Below are 17,378 nucleotides of genomic sequence, written 5' to 3' on the forward strand. Positions count from 1 at the left end.
TATTTCCGTGGCCAAGACAAACGATATATCTACTGGTGTGGAGCTGGATTCGGTAGATCATTTCCAAGTGCGGCTCTTCTGTGCAGGTCTGTAGTGAGCATGATGATGTGTGATCTGCGTGTCTTCACTGGAGCTGCAAGTATCAAATGACATACATAGCTCAACAGAGAACCTGATGTTGCGATGGGAGACAAAGCTTTTAACGCTCATCAATCACATTTATTAGGCTCGACATGTAGATCTCGGAGCTACTCGGAAGACAAAGATAACCTCTAGATTTTACTGCATCTTTTGTCGATCTGAGAAGGAAATGCTGCCCGACCACTCGTTTAGCATCCATGGCAGGCTTTGTCCGTGCATCTTGCTCGAACTGATGCGTCCGTTTCTATCAGAAAAGGCCATATACTCTCCAACCCGTACGCTGATTTCGTTGTCTCATACAACGAGGTTATGAGAAGCGGATGGAGACGAGGTTCGTGCTTCGATATCCACCCCGAGCAATGGCAGCACTCTCACAGGCACATGACGACTGCGGCAACAACACATTATCAACCATATCCGCAAGAAGAACAAGGAATGGCACAGACCGGTGTGTCTGCATGTGGTAGATCACAAGACAATGCTCACGTTTCCCAACACGATTCATCCATGGCTTATCGTTTTCCATGGAACGGAACGGCAGGTGCTGTCAGGAACTAAACTTGGGAGGTGGTGTCTTCTTCACCATTTCCATCATTCTGGAGGCTTGAGCTCGTTCCTGTGGTTGCGAGTCCTGTAAGCTAATCCAACCAGGCAAAAACCAGTGATCCTTTCGTGCTGCTTTCACCTGGCCATGTGTGGACAAACAAACAGTTGTCCTCATAAATGGGAGGCCCCACTGACATTAGTGATGCATGTCGAGTACCGCATCTGCCATTCCTGTCGTCACTGAGATCTACGACAAGTTTGAATTAGATCACGTGCATGTAGTAGATGGGCGACTTCTCCCCTCTCCCCGACGCACTCGGCGACTTGGAGCCTCCATTTTCCATCTGCTACCTCAATCATCTTAAACAATGAACACACATATGTAGACATATAACAAAGGCCGGAAAGCCTTGGGGCCTTGGAGGATGAGGTTTCCCAAATCACATCAATCATAAAATAATAATAATGATAATAATAATAATAATAATAATAATAATAATAATAATAATAATAATAATAATAATAACAAATGACTTTTGAGTGTTTGACGCCTATAAGGCTTCATGAGTCAGATTTGTTTGTGGAAAGACGTTTGTGAATGTATAGTGCTACTCTCCTTGTTTTTCCTCCTGATATTTCATAGTATATGCCATGTGATTCATGGGAGTCGTGGACCGGAGTGATGCTGTCGCCATTGATAAGTACTTCAGGTAGGAGACACTTTTGATCCAAACCCATCTCATCATCTCATTTTATTATATGCGACCTGAGCATCAATGTCTTGGAATATTAATTTTGAGTCATGCGTGATTCTGATACAAGAGAACCATGAAGTAGATGATGTATGTATAGTATAATATTATGAAGGGGGAGGAATACAGCTATAAACTTAGCATAATATTGATGTCATATACTAAACTGTGTGTGGAATACAAACAAATATAAATGTATTTAGTTAAACAATTTTGTGATGCACCACTGTACACCCATTTCTACAGTCGAGGATGGAACTGAGCTTTTCCAAAATTGCCTCCATAAACCCTTTGACGATGACGGGATGATGGAGGCGGCAGGAGAGTGATAATGATGTGATCGGCAAAGGGTGATAATTGGCACAACACAGCAGAAGCAGACACTAAAGAATGTAGAATGAGTTTGATATGGCAACTGTTGATATATGAAAATAACGTTGGCGATGGTAGATTGTTGTATCATAATATTCATGTGATTGATTGTTGATAACAACGATTGTTGTAAGCGTAGGAAAAGTAATTATAATTATGGTAGGGTTAGAAATCTCTCCAAAGATAGTAAGCAATGGGAATTTATAGAGACATAATAATAAATGTATAGAATTAAGGAATATGTTGTGAAAGAGATGATCTTTATTTATTGAGGAGATAAGTTATTTATACAAATTTTGAGAAAAAATTTCTCTTAATTATGCATTCAAATCATGCAATCTGCTTAAATATATGATTGATCTTCAAATCATAGAGAGATTGATTGAGGATATAAGAAAGTTAATCCATATGTGTCTTTATGAATACTTCAAAACAAAACAAAAAACTCATGATAATAAAAGACTCTAATAGATTACAAGAGTCTTTATTTATGGAGAGATAAACTTAAGACTTTGGTTCGATGATAGTATTATTATCTTGACTAACAATCTCAAGTCAAAATTATGTTTGATCATAAAGTTCGATTTAATATTTTCATATTAGAAATTTAAGATATATCAAGAATATAAAAAAAAAAGTAATAGAAAAGGCTATTCTTCTCTCTCAAAGAAAACAAGCACTTAGTAGAATAAGGGAAAACACTAGTGAGAATTAATGAAGTGAAGCCACTGTGCATGTTGTCAAGAATCCTTTTGGGAATTTAAAGCCCTAAAGAAGGAGAAGAAAGCACAAGAAACCGAAGCGGCGTGCATCTTATCCTGGATATTAGCCATGCATGGCTTAGATCGAAGAGACCGTCCCCATCTTGGGAGTTTTACGGCCATTGATGATACCAAGCAGCAGCAAGCTATCTCCATTTCTTCCCATGTATCCAAAGACCTGAGAGCACCCTTTGTGCCGCTCAAACCCTGCCATAAATCCAGGCGACAAGTCTTCCACCTCTTTCAACACCCACCCCTCTCCCCCCACCCCCCTATCCCTTTCTCTTCTGTTCCCATACATCGCTTGCAACGCTCCCCACCTTTATATCCTGCCCCCACTTCATCTCTCTCTCTCTCTCTCTCTCTCTCTCTCTCTCTCTCTCTCTCGATCTCTTTCTGTGTGCGCCTGCAATGGAGTTTGAGCTGGAGAAGGACGATGACGATGTGAACCTGGAACTGGGGCTGGAGCCGTCGTCGATGCCGCAGCCGGAGCGTGTCTTCCGGTGCACCTACTGCCAGAGGAAGTTCCACAGCTCGCAGGCGTTGGGCGGCCACCAGAACGCGCATAAGCTGGAGCGGAGCCTGGCGAAGAGGAACCGGGAGGTGAGCTTGGCCATGCGGTCTCACGCTGTCGGCCAGATCCAGACCGTGGTGGCCTCCACCAGCTTGGATGGCCGGTTTGTGAGGAAGGAGGAGGAGGCGGTCACCTTGACGCCGTGGACACGCGGAGGCGCCGACGGCAAAGGACGCGGCGGTGGTGCCGACGACAAAGCAGGGATCGCCGGTGACATCGACTTATCTCTGAGACTATGAGTGAGACCCATCCATGCATTTTAATTGTTAGTATATTTTATTTTCTTCTCTCCAAATTAGTAATTGAATTAATGGTCAACAATGACCTCTCTCTCTCTCTCTCTCGCTCGCTCTCTCCCATTCATGACATAGGAGACATGATTGAGCGACTCATTCTGCTGTGGCTGTGAGCTAAACTGTGTAGAAATAGAAAACCCTATATTTGGTACCAACACTTGTTCCTTTTTCTCAGTGGGTTGATGTGTTCATTGATGCACTAAGAAAGCTTGCAATCTTTGAGGCAAACTATATCTTCCAAGATGCACATAGGTGAATAAATAATACACAGATTGCAACCTCGATGCAAATTATAAGATCTTACAAAAAGCAAGTCCACACACACAACAAAGAATTGTAATCTCCCTATATTTGTCTGTCCTCTTCAAGTAGAGCATGATGACTAGTAGCATCGACAACTTTCAATGCATTCACATGAGAGCATACATTTGCGAAAGAGATGTATGTTTTCATAAATGATCTCATAACAACATGCTAAGATAAAAAGTGAATTATGCTCTGTGATTAGATGATAGCAACCTTTTGCTTTAATTCCCATCCTAAGTTTCTCATGTTGGTCTTTCATTCTCAAAGATTCATTGCTCCATTCATTCATTTCTTAGATGTTAAAGAACACGTTTTTCTTTCAACTACTTCAGAATCACATTCCAAGTGCCTTAAAATCTAAATAGTGGTTTAGAAGAAGGGAGATGCATTAATTAAGCTATCATCTTAGTGTTTTATAGTAGTAAAAGGCTGAACACCCTAAGAGCAATCACTTCAAAGCATTCCTTATGTTAGTGGCCAAATGAATTCGAATGAGTAGATAACATAAACTATGGTTCAGGCTTTTGATGACTAATATGCCGATATGAAGAGTAGATTAATTATTGCCAAACAAATATTATATATTTATATATATGATTAGAAACTAATGTCCAAATATTAAGGAAGCCAATTAGCTCTGTCTGTCATTATAGAATGTCATTGCCATAGTAATGAAGAGAAAACCCCATATAAAGTAAAGTATCTTCATACCTTGTCAAAAAAACTAATGCAATACAACCTATAGCACATTATCGCATTAGAGATCAAAACTTCTGCAGTCATGAACAGAAGAATAGACATCAATAATTTGGCATAATTTAATTACTTAGTCCAGAAAATCTAACTTTTTCCTTCAAGGGAGATCCAAAACCTGTTATCAAGTCCCTCAAAAATGTAGATGTAGTTTACAGGTCAATTACTACCCTCTCATCATCTGTTGAGTGGGAAAATGTCACTCGGTATGACAGAGAAAGAAATGTTGTGTGCTTTACAGCTACTTCATTGTTGTCACCTTTGAATCCCTCACTTCTCCTTGCTACTAAACTTGCCTCGTCTCTTCTCAGAATCTAATAAATGATATCTAATCATGTTCTACTACATCCGGAAAATGACAATGCGAGGCAACTCATTTGACTTTATCCATGCTTCGAAGACAAGCGAATGCAAACAAAATCCAGTACGTGATCAGTGCAGAGTAAAGTCCTCATCGAGCCTTGGGTGAAGTCTTACAAGGTTGTCATATGACACGATGATCTGAGAGAGAATTAATGGCAGGAAGACTTCAGGACGCAGGTGGATTCAGAAAGCCAGACAAGATTGCATTTGCCACCTTACAATGTCTCATGTTAATTTGCCATGCTTATCCTTGGACGAATTCAGCACCTCCAACTTGTGAAACAGACATCTCAGTTTGATCTAAACATGAGCGAGAGTGAGTCTTTGATTAGCTTCATCATTCCATCAGTCCTTTGGTATGCACTAATCTTGTTTCGATGGACTCTAAAAATTAGCTCAGAAGCATAAGCATTCGTGCTACTGTTTAGAATCACTCGATCTCCTCTTCTAAAGCTGGAATCTATTCCAAAATCGAAGGAGTGGAAAGTAAAATATGTTGCAAGTTGACTAAAGCCCAAAAGTTAATTGTCTTCTGAAGTGTGAGATGTACTGCAAAAAGGACCATATGCAACACATCTTAACCATGTCGCAATAGATGCGTATAATTAATATTAGGGTAATGTCAGCTGTTCCCTATGACACCACATGAAAGTACAGCATTTATATCCGACGATGACGTTCACATGAACACTATTTAATCGACTGACACATGTTTGAGATGGGGTATTGCAATAGTAAAGCGATCAAATATTTGGATTGATTTATAAAAAAAATGATGAATATATATTTTTAATTTGATTTTAAGTATTTCGGATAGATGATTTTGAGTAAGATTAGTATTATACATGATAAGAGATTCGAGTACTGCTACATAACACTCACATGACATTGTGTTGAATTATGTATCATAATACAAAAATTCAGAAGGATTATATATATATACATACATACACACACATAATGTTTTCGGATTAGTAGTCCAACCTATTTACCCTTAATACCAAACATATAAAAGATGTGAAATGTTATAATCGACAAGGAAACATGTAAATATAATGACAAAAAAAAAAAAAATACAAGTATGTCAAATGCTCGAATTCCTATCACGTAAATTAAATGGCTTCTTTTTTTCTGTTTATATTTGATTATTTATTTTTTTTATTTAAGGGAGAAAACCCCCCTATAAATCACATGACACTCCTCCCTCAACTATAGACACCAACCTTGAATGACACACCATTCCTCCAATGATGTAGTCATCAAAGGTTTCGTCTTTCCAAGTCATGTCTGTGTCACAGAACAAAGGAAGTTGCGTAGAAGGAGATCTCCAACAAGCAAAGAACGGTAGTCTTTGTTATGACGCTCCATTGTGAAGAAGCAAGTAAAAAGAAAATAAGATGCAAATGCCTCAGGCATGTTTAGTAGGATAAGAAGCCATTTTGTTGATTCCACAGAGCCCTTGTGGTTTCCCTGTGTTCCTCTTCATCCGTATATACCCTCTCTCCCCCCACCTTTGGCCCCATGAGTTCTTCACGGTGAAGTAATCTTGGCCCTTGGATGAGCCATAGCCCACCGCTGTCACCCCATGATCGAGTTCGCTGCCACAGGATCCATCGAACACTCCCTGCAAATTCAACCCGTCGCCGCTTCAGTACGACCTCTTCCATGAACTGCTTGAACAGATCGATCGAGGAGAAGAACTCACCCCACTGTAGAACTGGAAGTCTCGACCAGAAGCTTCGATGGCGACGCTCACAGGCTGGTGCGCCAGCGCCTTCAACAGGCTCTCTTCTCTGTTCTCTGGCACGTCCTCGTAGCCGCTGATCGTGACCACCTCAAGATCGGCCTGAAGCCAATACGAATAGTTATCGTCGGATAGCAGCATCATACACGAGAAGGTTAAGTTCATCGTACCCTCGTCCGCTCGCAGGTGCCTTCCTCCATCAGATAAGGGTAGTCGTCCTCGGTGTGCAGTCCGCCGGTGGAGGCTATGTAGGAGAAAGCGTAGTCCATCAGTCCACCATGGCAGCCATTGTTCTCGCTGTCGCAATCGATCAACTCCTGCTCGGACAGCGATGTCAGGTTCCCCGTCACTATCTGGTTTATGCCCTCCACCGCTGCCACCGTCGAGAACGCCCAGCAGCTGCCTGCAAACGATGCCATATGCCTTTCGGATCGTCATCTCTTCAAGTCTTACTACAACAGATTAGAGTCAGGTACTTACCGCAGTGACCTTGGTTCTTCACATGGGTTACCGCACCCTTCTTCCTCCAATCCACCGACTTGGGCAAGTCCACGGCATTCTCATACCTAAAGCTGGAACCGGAGTCTCTCCTTCTCGGCATGCTGGTGCTGACTCCAAGATATGTCGCCTTGAATTCATCGTGGGTCATGTCGGCAAACGCATTGAGCCCGAGCCAGTAGCTCCTCTTCTGCCTGTTGGTCTCGTCGATGTGCTTCAGGTTATCCTTGAACACCTCGAACCTCCTCAGCTTCTCCTCGAAGTCGGCGTACGACTTGCTGTGCCTCGACATCCAGGAGTCGAACAGCTCGATTAGCTTGTCATGGGAGGTGAGGTCCTCCTCAGAGTATCCGACGATGGAGAAGCCTCCGGGGAGGGCAGTGCATGTCACGAGGAACATGGAGAAGAGGAGAAGGGCGAGGTTCATGGTGGAGGAGGCCATTGAGATGGTTTCTTTTGGCTGGAAAGATGAGGGGACATGCAGATGTTCATATAGCCTGTGCTCTGACGTTGCTTTCAAGTAAAACTCTTGAAGTTGCCGGGCCTTTGGGAACAAGAATGGCAAGACTTGAAGCTTACTTGGATTAGACTTTACTGTCAAGCACCCGACCGTATCAGTAAAAGAATAAAAGGGAAAAAGAAGTGCAACCCACTAAAGCAAATCGATTCAATACTTCTTAGCTATAAGAAGTGCCATGAAAACATACACTTGCACATGTATGTGTATGTGTATGAAAAGGTACACATACATACTTATACAAGAAGTGCTATGAAAACATACATTTCTACATGATATATAAGAAGTGCTATGAAAAGGCGTTCCCTCTAAGCAAACTCCACCGTCACACAACACAGGACCCAATTCAAACTCAAATCAACAACCTTTATATGAGAGTTCAAACCAGACTCGAGTATATCTCAAACCTGCACCAAAATCCAATTAAACTGATCGGATAATGCTACCATCTTCGTATGTAATAATAAAAATAAAATCCTAGTGAAATTCATCATACTAAAATCCAACTAGTTTTTTAGAAACTTAAATATTATTTATACGTATATTTTTCGTTTAAATACATCAGCAATTTGATTAAAAGGTTAGCCAATGTTAAGCAAACCAAAGTAAAGAATAGCACCAGATGTCGTTGTCATCTCGATGTAGGATCAGGAAAAGCCCCGACCTTTCGGCATTTATTGGATTCGCAGTGATGCGGCCAAACGCTACTCTGACTCGACTTTTTTATGCGACCCCACAAGCATCCATGAACATCTTTCTCCGTACAATATATATAAACAAGGGAACTCCCCGATTTAGAAATTAAGGTTTATTATCGTATCCCAATATCCGATTAATACTGAACGTGGCAGTTCATCAGATCTCATGGTAATATTTAACCGGTAATATAGGATGACTTATGCACGAGCACGTAGTAGTTCCAAGGCCAAAAGATTGTATACTTCAAGATAGGAGGAGCTATAAAGTTCGGCGAGGCAGTGGACAGCATGAATCAGACGACAGTGGTGGCCCAGATCACGGTTCTCTAGAAAATCTTGCAACCGAGCTGTCGTAGCGATGGGTGGGGAAGATGATGTAGACGAAATAAAGAAAAAGAATTGTAATGTTTGGGCGATCATGAATTGCCCAACGAGACGCGCCACCGTGCCGTCATCGTTATCGTGCTACCACCAATGAAGGCGCGGACGCACTGCCTGTAGCACCGTACTCAAAGATCTGCTGCCGCCTTCACCGCACCATCTCAGTTCCATCGCACAGTTTCCACCTCCACGTGTCCGCACGAGATCCGACGGACGTTCCAAGTTCCCGCTTCGGGTCCCAGAGAACAGTGGCTTATCGACGACTTTGTTGCGGATCATGCTGTATAGGTGGCGTCAGCCTCGTCGTCATACCAGGACGCCAACGGTCAATTTTGCCCTCCCCCGTGCCTGAGTTCCGCAAGCGGTCCATGTCACCAGTCTGAACCCAAACCTGATCAAACTCGAATGCTTCAATTTGCAGATTCGAGAAACAGCAGCGCCACAAATTTTACGGGACTCAACTAAGTTATTTAACGATCCGCTTGACGATTTAAACAAAATCAAATTAAGTATTATAACATATAATGAATGGCTAATTAAGTCACAAACTCGAACCTCTGAGTCATAAGAAACATAAATGGATAATTATTTATCAAAGTAATAAGATTATCTTTAACAGATTCTTATATTTTTAAAATTTATTTTAAAATCTATATTCTTTTTAAAATAAAACATTTAACTTTGATCGTCTTTTACTAGTGAACACATTCTATCATATTTTAATTTAACTCTAAACACGATAATACTTTTACCAGTAAAATAAACGATAAAAAATAAACATAAATATTTTTTAATATAAAATGTTAATATATTTTTTTAAATATAAAAAACATAATACTAAAAATACTTAATTAAGTAATTCAGATAATAGACTACGGAGTTCCGCCGTGGGAACTCCGCTTCTTTCTTTCACCTCCACGTGCTCGTCTGTCGGCACACATCCAAAGACAGGTGACCTAACGTGGCGAATTGGTCATTCGACCGTGGAAGTTTATTTGTCATTTTACGTTACTCAGTCAACGACACGTGTCTCAATATCTTGTCGCCTTTTCGTCCTCCCTATATACCGTCCAAATTTTTGTATGTCTACTAAACTGATACCCAAAACAATACCGGCCTTGCAAATGGTGAAAACTGTGGTCCTCGGTCACTTTGTCACGTCGAAGAACGTCGAACCCGCGGGCGTTTCGTTTGTCTTCGCTTCTTAAATCAACTAAACCACGAATCCAAACGAACCGAGATAACTCGACCGTGGGAAGGCCGCGTTGGTCAGGGAAGCGGAGGGGAAGGGAGGGTATTGGGCGCGGTAGGCGGCGAGGCGGTGCAATTCGTGCAAGGCGGCGGTGGCACACTTGGACTGCCGGCCTGACGCGGCCTACCTGTGCAGTGGCTGTGACATGAGGGTGCACGGGGCAGAGCAACTCGCCTCGCGGCACAAGCACGTGTGGATTTGCGAGGCCTGCAAACAGGCGCCCGCCGCCGTAACCTGCAAGGCGGACGCCGCGGCCCTCTGCGACGCCTGCGACGCCGACATCCACTCCGCCAACCCCCTCGCGTGCCGCCACAAGCGAACACCCATCGTCCCATTCCTGGAACCCATCGCCGCCCCAATCAAGCCCTCCACTGCCTCCGCCGCGTTCGCCTTTGGCGCAGGGGCTGGCAACGGCGTCGACGAGAAGGAGGAGAACGATGCGGAGGAGGCTGCCGCCGCCTCCTGGATCCTCCCGAACTCCTGCCACGCTCAGTTCAAGGGCTTGATTGAAGCGCCGATGCTAAAATCGATGGAGTACTACTCGAGCGTAGGTTCTTACCTTGATTTGGAGTACGCCCTTTCGATGGAGCGCAATTCCACCAGATGAACAGCGTCGTCCCCGTCCGTGCCAAAACCGCCATCGTGGACAGCGGAGCCCCGCCTATCTCGTCGTTCCTCCCGCCCGATGCCGGCGCCGAGCTCGATTTCGTCCCAACAAAGCCCTGCCACACCATCCACTCCATGAGCCAAAGCGTAAACACTAATGAAACCCTCAGATCTATAAACCATTTCTCACTAATCTACGATATCTTGCCTGATTATTCGCGACCGCCTCTGGATCGGAGCAGATGCCGCCGTCGGAGGTGGGAGTAGTACCTGACGAGAGCGGCGGCGCCGGAAACGCAGCGGCGCAGATGGACCGGGAGGCGAGGGTGATGCGGTACCGGGAGAAGCGGAAGAACCGGCGATTCGAGAAGACGATCCGGTACGCGTCGCGGAAGGCGTACGCCGAGACGCGGCCGCGGATCAAGGGCCCGTTCGCCAAGCGGGCGAGCATCGAGGCGGAAGTCGACCGCATCTACTCCTCCGCGTCCGCCGCCCCCGCAGCACTTATGGCGGACGCCGGATTCGGCGTCGTGCCCTCCTTTTAATGGCGATCGCCGCCTTCTGCTTCCACACCGAGATGTATGTACTGGTGTTTATCACGCTCTCCTTCCAATTTACTCCATCTGGTGTTTATTATATACGTCGAGAGAGAGAGAGAGAGTAAAAACAAATCAGAGCATGGCAATTGATGCTTCATTTTGGAGGGAAGAGGAGAGTTTGAAATATATTCCATTGGCGCCATGGAATATAATATAAGAATAGGATTTGGGATTGCTTTCTTGTATTTCTGTTTCTAGTGTTCATCGAGTAAAGGACGGTCATCAAGGAACAGCAACCCACTGTTCAAAATCATGTTTACAGCACAAGAGGCAATCACCATCAAATAGTTACAAGTCAATCGCTAAACCTAACAAAATCCCATGCAAAGAAATCCAACTCCCAAAATTCCATAAAGTAAAAAAGATGGCTAGTAGTCAAAGTCAAAATAACAATTTGTTGCTAAATTTTGATCATCCATCTTATCGGTCTGGAATTCGGTATTCCTCGAGATTTGTGCTTCCATTGAATCACGCCCGTTCGTTAAAAGATCCAACACCTGAAATTTCAATTATCAAGACATAAATTGATATAGTTAAGATCACTGCTCGGCTGTCATCGTCACTAACCTCACTCATGGATGGACGCCAAATCGATGACTGTCTCACGCAGTAGGAAGCAGTAAGCACCAGTCTCTGCATCTGGTTCATGTCATACTTGCCTTCCAGCTTGGGGTCAGCCAGTTCAGCTATTCTTCCAGACTCGATAAGTGGCTTGGCCTAATCAACGTTCTTCTCGGTAAGCAATTCTCCATGCATGGAAGTATAACATCACAAACTTACCCATAGGAGTAGGTTCTGCTTTGAGGCATCTACTGGCCTCCTGCCAGTGACAATCTCCAGCAGCAGAACACCGAATGCAAACACATCAGTTTTCTCATCAACTATCCCATGCATGAAGTACTCTGGTGCCAGATACCTGCCCAGAATGAGGAGTACGTGAGCCATTTAACTTCGTATCAGGTTGATAATGCGGTACCGTACCCAAATGTGCCTTCAATGGGGATGACAGAGTGATGAGTCCACTGTTTCGGGAGCCATTTCGCGAGTCCGAAATCTGAAATCTGCAAGAACAAGAGCTCGAGTAAGCTTTCGTCAATGGTGGATTCTGCTAACCCACGATTAGGCCACCTGGGGCTCGAAGTCTGGACCGAGAAGAACATTGGAGGCCTTGATATCCCGGTGAATGATCCGGTGCCTGCAGCATTTGTGCAGGTAATGCAGACCTCTAGCTATTCCGATGGCGATCTTGTGCCTCGCAGGCCAGTCCAGAAACTTGCCGTTTTTACCTGAAGCAAGGTGTGGTATCCATGTCATCCATGGCTGCATCCCGAGAACAGAGGAGAAAGGGAGGAGGAGAAGTGGCTGAGGCAGAGGGCTCACTGTGCAGAGCTGATGCCAGGCTTCCGTTGCAGGACAAGTCGAAGACGAGATGAAGCCCGTTCTCGATGCAGCAGCCGATTAAGTTGGCTGTGTTGGGATGGCAAACGTGGCCGAGTATGCCAAGCTCGATCAGGAACTCCTTCTCCTTCTGCCGATCTCCATTTCCTTTTGCCAATCTTTTCACTGCTACGCTCCGGCCATTGTACAGGCTTCCTCGGAAAACCTCCGCGAAGCCACCTCTCCCCACCAAATTGTCTGCTTTCCGAGATCAAGCACAGAGAACATGTTGAATGTTCCAAATCAAGCTAACTGTGAACCTTCGTTTGATTTACCTGGATGGAAGTTACTTGTAGACCGCGAGATCTCCTCGTAGGTGAAGCACCTCCAAGAAGGCTTCAGGTCGTCGGTATAGGATGAGCATGCATCGCTCTCCTTGCTCATCGACTCCCCTGACGAGCGAGGCAAAGAAAATAGCAGCTTCATGACGGACGATCGCCTCCACATGTTGGCGCCGCTGCGCCTGCCGGCGACGCTGCTGGGTGGACTCAAGCAGTCCTCTGCCACCACAGGGCTTCCTGCGTCCGGCCCTTCAAGAACTCCTCTCGGTGAGTCCTTCTCGCAAATGCTTTCCCTGGGAGAATGCCTCTTTTCTCGCTTCGAGATCGAGTAGAAGAGCTTGTGGAACGGGGAGAGAGCTCTGACCGTGTGATTGCTGGTCCATCTGGAGCTCGAAGAACTGTTATCTGTTGCATGAATTGAAGCTTGTGAATTCCTCGCAAGGAGAAAAAGATCTGGACTTCTCATTCAGACAATTAGAGTTCTCCTACCTTCATATGTCGAGGAGTCTGCAGCACCATCTTTTCTAGGCAGAGATTGCATGTCGATACCGACAATGGAGCAGCCTCCTGGAGCATTCTTGAAGCAGTATCTCATGATCTCAAATGAGTTTCTGTTCCACGGAAAAAAGGATTAGAATCATTATCAAGAGGAACAGAAAGAGAAGAATTCAGTCACCTTTTGGGTGTCGAATTCCTCGATCTACCGAGAACAAGGAAGTTGGCCTCGACCTGTGCCGCTTCCTCGGTGAGTCCTTTCCCCACACTGGAACTACACCTGACCTTCGCTTCCAACGTCACCTGAGAAGAAGCATGGAATGAGACCGTCTCACCGAAGCAGGCAATGCAAAAGCAGAGATACTTTGCTCCGATCTACCTGCTTCGTTTGGCAGGTTTCAGCAAACTCTCCAAGAGCAGAGATCACGGACGCCTTGGCCTGCCGCAATCTACTCCTCTCAGAGCTGACCCTGTTCCCTTCTTTCTCGGCTGCTATGCTCATCAAACAGATAACAGAGGGATTACAAACCACTACTGACTGTCACAGCTGATGGCAGGTACAACATGTCGATCAAGAACGAACCGAGAACATGCAAGGCGACGACGGTGTCATTTGGATGAGCAGCGACAGTGACTGCCCACGAGAGAAGCTGGAAGCTGGCTCGAGCATCAAGTGAAACTCCGACCAGTATCTTAGCAGATGGAGCACTCTCATCAACCGAATCCATTAGGAGAAACACAATCTCTTTCTGCAACTCAGATGAGGGACAAAGATGTTGCTCCGTTGCTTGAAATTTGTAGAGCAGAGGAGACTGCATGAGTGATGGTAGGATCGGATTGTGGAGACCACCATATGGGTGTCACTCATGCAGCCTTGCTTGAGAAGCACAACAGAATGGCGTCACAGAGTAGAGTGTAGGGGAATAGGATGTGAATTGTTCCACTGGGAGATGGATAGGGAGATGATGGCCCTTCTCATCCCTGCTTCATCCTACACTGGATATAATGGGGTTGGTAGGAGGAGGTTTGGGGTGGAAGCAAAGGTCTGGAAATTGACTTATCTTGCTGTTGAAGCCAAAGCATGTGGTCAAGGAAATAATGAAAAGCAACATTAACTTCATTTATGTTCTTATGTGCATGCAACATAGGATGGGATAAAAACCTTTGCCAAAAGGTGAGGCAAAGTGAGGGAATTGTGGGGAACAAAAGGAATCCTCATGGTTGGCCAATGTCAAATCTTCATTTCAAGGGCACTATGATCGGGTGACAGGGAAGAAATGGCCAATGGACTATAAAGCATGTCTATGAAATGATTCATTCTATTCTGTTCCCATATAAGAATTCGGAGAATACAGTAGCACAAGATTAGATGTGTCAATTACATTTGTATCTGAAAAATGAGAGAACTTCTAATAAGATAAACAAAACGAACCATTTGCTGCATCACATTATGTGATTTTGCTTATATCTAATGGCTTAGTAACCTATTGTTCTTCTTAACATCCATCATCCGTGCACAAACTTTCTCCTGTCTCACGGCTTCACGTAGGGGTCATGCATCTCCTGCATCTCCATGGCTCCAAACACCCCGTAAGAGTTGGTCTCATCTTCAATCTTCCCTCCCCTTCTTCCTCCACCAACACCAGCGTCAACAGAGTCGTCAAATCCTTCATCACTGTTTTGGTCCATTGTCATCAGGTGCTCCCCGTATCTGATGCTCTTCAACCTCACCACCTCCGTCTTCGGTCCCATGACCTCCCTCCCCCCCAGAATACCCACCACCTCCTTCATGTCCGGCCGCTGCTCGGCCTCCCCCTGGATGCAGAGAACGGCGGCCTCCACGACCCTCCTGAGCTCGGCCCCGTCGAAGTTGCCACGAAGCCTGGGGTCGACCAGCTCCCTGAACCGACCCTTGGAAATGAGCGGCTCCGCCCACTCGATGATGGTGCGCTTCATGCCGCCTGGGAGCTTCTCGATGGGCTTGCGGCCGGAGACGAGCTCGAGGAGGAGGATGCCGAAGCTGTAGACGTCGCAGCTGTCGGAGACTCTCCCCCACATGGCGTACTCCGGCGCGAGGTACCCCAGGGTGCCCTTCACCCGGGTGGTCATGTGGCTCACCCCCTCGGGGACGAGCTTGGCGAAGCCGAAGTCCGCCACAAGCGGCTCGAAGTTGGCGTCCAGTAGCACGTTGCTGGCCTTGATGTCCCTGTGAATGATGTGGGGCGTTACCTCGTGGTGCAAGTACCTGAATCCAAGGTAACACTTGCTTAGCCAATCAATCCTTCTGCAAATGCACGAAAGCTACATGACTTACACCAAGGCTTCTGCAGATCCAAGTATGACGTTCATCCTCCTCCTCCAGTCCAACCGCACCTCATGTGCAAACTGGCCATGGAGATGGGACAATAGGCTGAGGTTGGGCATGTAGTCATAGACAATGAGCCGCTGGTCCGTTGCAGCACAGTAACCTCGCAGGCCAAGAAGGTTCTTGTGTCGAACCCTCGCCAACACCTCAACCTCCACTGCAAATTCCATTTCGGCTTTCGAGTTCATCGATTTCAACTTCTTCACAGCTATCTGCACAATCAACAAGAAGGCAATACTAAGTCATCCGTTCGCACACTACTGAGCTAAGAAGGCATCACCTGAAGACCATCGGTGGTCTTTCCCCAGTAAACGCTTCCGAATCCCCCTTCGCCGAGCAAACGATCGTCGCTGAAGCCATTAGTAGCGGCGTGGAGCTCCTTGTAGGTAAAGATCCTCCACGAACTATTCAATCCCCCACTCACAACCCTAATTCTAGATCAGAGAGGCCACCTCAAACACCACAGTGATCATCTTAAACTAGAACAACATCTACATGAAGTACACATCTTACGCACCCTTGCTCGACCTTCTCAGCTCCGCAGCAAGACATCGATGAGCCCATTGGCGTTCCCGTGGATGTCAGTTATCGCCGTCGTACGTTTTCCACGAGGCTTTTGTCTCGCTTACTGTTTGCACGGAGAACAGTGAGAGGTTTGTCCTTTTAAACCGGGCCTGAGCAGGCTTGGGCCGGCACGACAAGGACAAGCTTATGAGCAGGTCAACGCGTACAAGATCCAACGAGGTGGGGCCTCTTGTGTTCCTAGATTTTGAAGTACCATAGCTTAGATTTGGCCAAGTCAGAGTGTGCAGTGTTCTACCACTTGGAGGGTCGTAACATGTTGATTGAACCTAAGCACAAGCAGCTTTGTTTTGACTACGTTACAACACGTCATGGATTTTGACTTTTTGTTCGATCTGTGCAGGCTAATTTTTGGGTCCAAACCCATCCCGTGAATAACATCTTTGTGGATCGGCTAATTTATTTTTATTTGAAACTCTAAGGCTCATTCTAATTCAAGCAATCATTAAATCCTAAAAAAATAGAAAGATTTTTTTTATTGATAATATATTTTTGTTATTTATAATTTTATTTTAAAAACTTTAATAACTTCAACTTATAACTTAATTTCAATACACACAACACCTTTTATTCTCCATTCTTATTATTTTTCTCCTTTCTTAATCACACGTATAAGATTTCAACATCAGCGAATAAAATATATTGTATAAAATAAAGATAATTAAGGGGTAGATATTATATTTAGTAAAACTATATATATATATATACATATATATATACACACATATATATATACATATATATACATACACACATATATATATATACATATATATACATACATATATATATATACATATATATATATACACACACATATATAGTTTACTTTCTCTCTCTCTCTCTCTCTCTAAGCACTTTAACTTTACTTTTTTGTTGCTTTCATTGTGTAAAGTCCCTACCATTTGTCTTTTATGTTGAGCTCCTTTCTAATGTTATGGTCCTTCATGAAAAGCTTTCCTTAGTTCTTTTGACCCTTTAATTCTTCATCTGTTAAACCTCTCTTCTTTTTCCTTTTTTTGCTCCTCATGTTGATCCATCTTTGAGTTGAGGGCCCAA

General features: G+C 44.7%; 4 protein-coding genes and 1 pseudogene across 5 annotated transcripts; 2 read left to right on the forward strand and 3 right to left on the reverse strand.

The window, feature by feature from the left end:
- The first annotated feature begins 2,814 nt into the window (after positions 1 to 2,814).
- LOC135604954 (zinc finger protein STAMENLESS 1-like) lies at positions 2,815 to 3,611 on the forward strand. The gene has a single exon (XM_065094605.1). The coding sequence runs from the start codon at positions 2,984 to 2,986 to the stop codon at positions 3,383 to 3,385; it is 402 nt and encodes a 133-aa protein (XP_064950677.1). The 5' UTR covers positions 2,815 to 2,983; the 3' UTR covers positions 3,386 to 3,611.
- A 2,361-nt stretch (positions 3,612 to 5,972) lies between these two features.
- Positions 5,973 to 7,556, reverse strand: LOC103972267 (cysteine protease XCP1). The gene is made up of 4 exons (XM_009386554.3): positions 7,089 to 7,556; positions 6,779 to 7,011; positions 6,570 to 6,710; positions 5,973 to 6,488 (listed from the first exon to the last, which is right to left on the reverse strand). The coding sequence occupies exons 1-4, from the start codon at positions 7,546 to 7,548 to the stop codon at positions 6,273 to 6,275; spliced, it is 1,050 nt and encodes a 349-aa protein (XP_009384829.2). The 5' UTR covers positions 7,549 to 7,556; the 3' UTR covers positions 5,973 to 6,272.
- A 2,270-nt stretch (positions 7,557 to 9,826) lies between these two features.
- Positions 9,827 to 11,344, forward strand: LOC103972275 (zinc finger protein CONSTANS-LIKE 5-like; annotated as a pseudogene).
- A 37-nt stretch (positions 11,345 to 11,381) lies between these two features.
- LOC135605415 (probable receptor-like serine/threonine-protein kinase At5g57670) lies at positions 11,382 to 14,331 on the reverse strand. Of its 2 annotated transcripts, none has more exons than XM_065095476.1 (11): positions 13,956 to 14,331; positions 13,752 to 13,861; positions 13,554 to 13,675; positions 13,367 to 13,488; positions 12,872 to 13,282; positions 12,540 to 12,794; positions 12,288 to 12,445; positions 12,141 to 12,220; positions 11,940 to 12,075; positions 11,727 to 11,876; positions 11,382 to 11,656 (listed from the first exon to the last, which is right to left on the reverse strand). In XM_065095476.1, exons 1-11 carry the CDS (start codon positions 14,188 to 14,190, stop codon positions 11,528 to 11,530), a joined length of 1,908 nt encoding a protein of 635 aa, XP_064951548.1. In that variant the 5' UTR covers positions 14,191 to 14,331; the 3' UTR covers positions 11,382 to 11,527. The 2 variants fall into 2 exon arrangements, with proteins under 2 accessions (XP_064951548.1, XP_064951547.1); XM_065095475.1 differs by having other exon boundaries at positions 13,752 to 13,864.
- A 573-nt stretch (positions 14,332 to 14,904) lies between these two features.
- LOC135604955 (PTI1-like tyrosine-protein kinase At3g15890) lies at positions 14,905 to 15,929 on the reverse strand. The gene is made up of 2 exons (XM_065094606.1): positions 15,687 to 15,929; positions 14,905 to 15,617 (listed from the first exon to the last, which is right to left on the reverse strand). The coding sequence occupies exons 1-2, from the start codon at positions 15,923 to 15,925 to the stop codon at positions 14,906 to 14,908; spliced, it is 951 nt and encodes a 316-aa protein (XP_064950678.1). The 5' UTR covers positions 15,926 to 15,929; the 3' UTR covers position 14,905.
- Between the last annotated feature and the right edge of the window lie 1,449 nt (positions 15,930 to 17,378).

The sequence above is a fragment of the Musa acuminata genome, chromosome BXJ2-2 (genome assembly GCF_036884655.1).
Source record: "Musa acuminata AAA Group cultivar baxijiao chromosome BXJ2-2, Cavendish_Baxijiao_AAA, whole genome shotgun sequence".
NCBI classification, from domain to species: domain Eukaryota; kingdom Viridiplantae; phylum Streptophyta; class Magnoliopsida; order Zingiberales; family Musaceae; genus Musa; species Musa acuminata.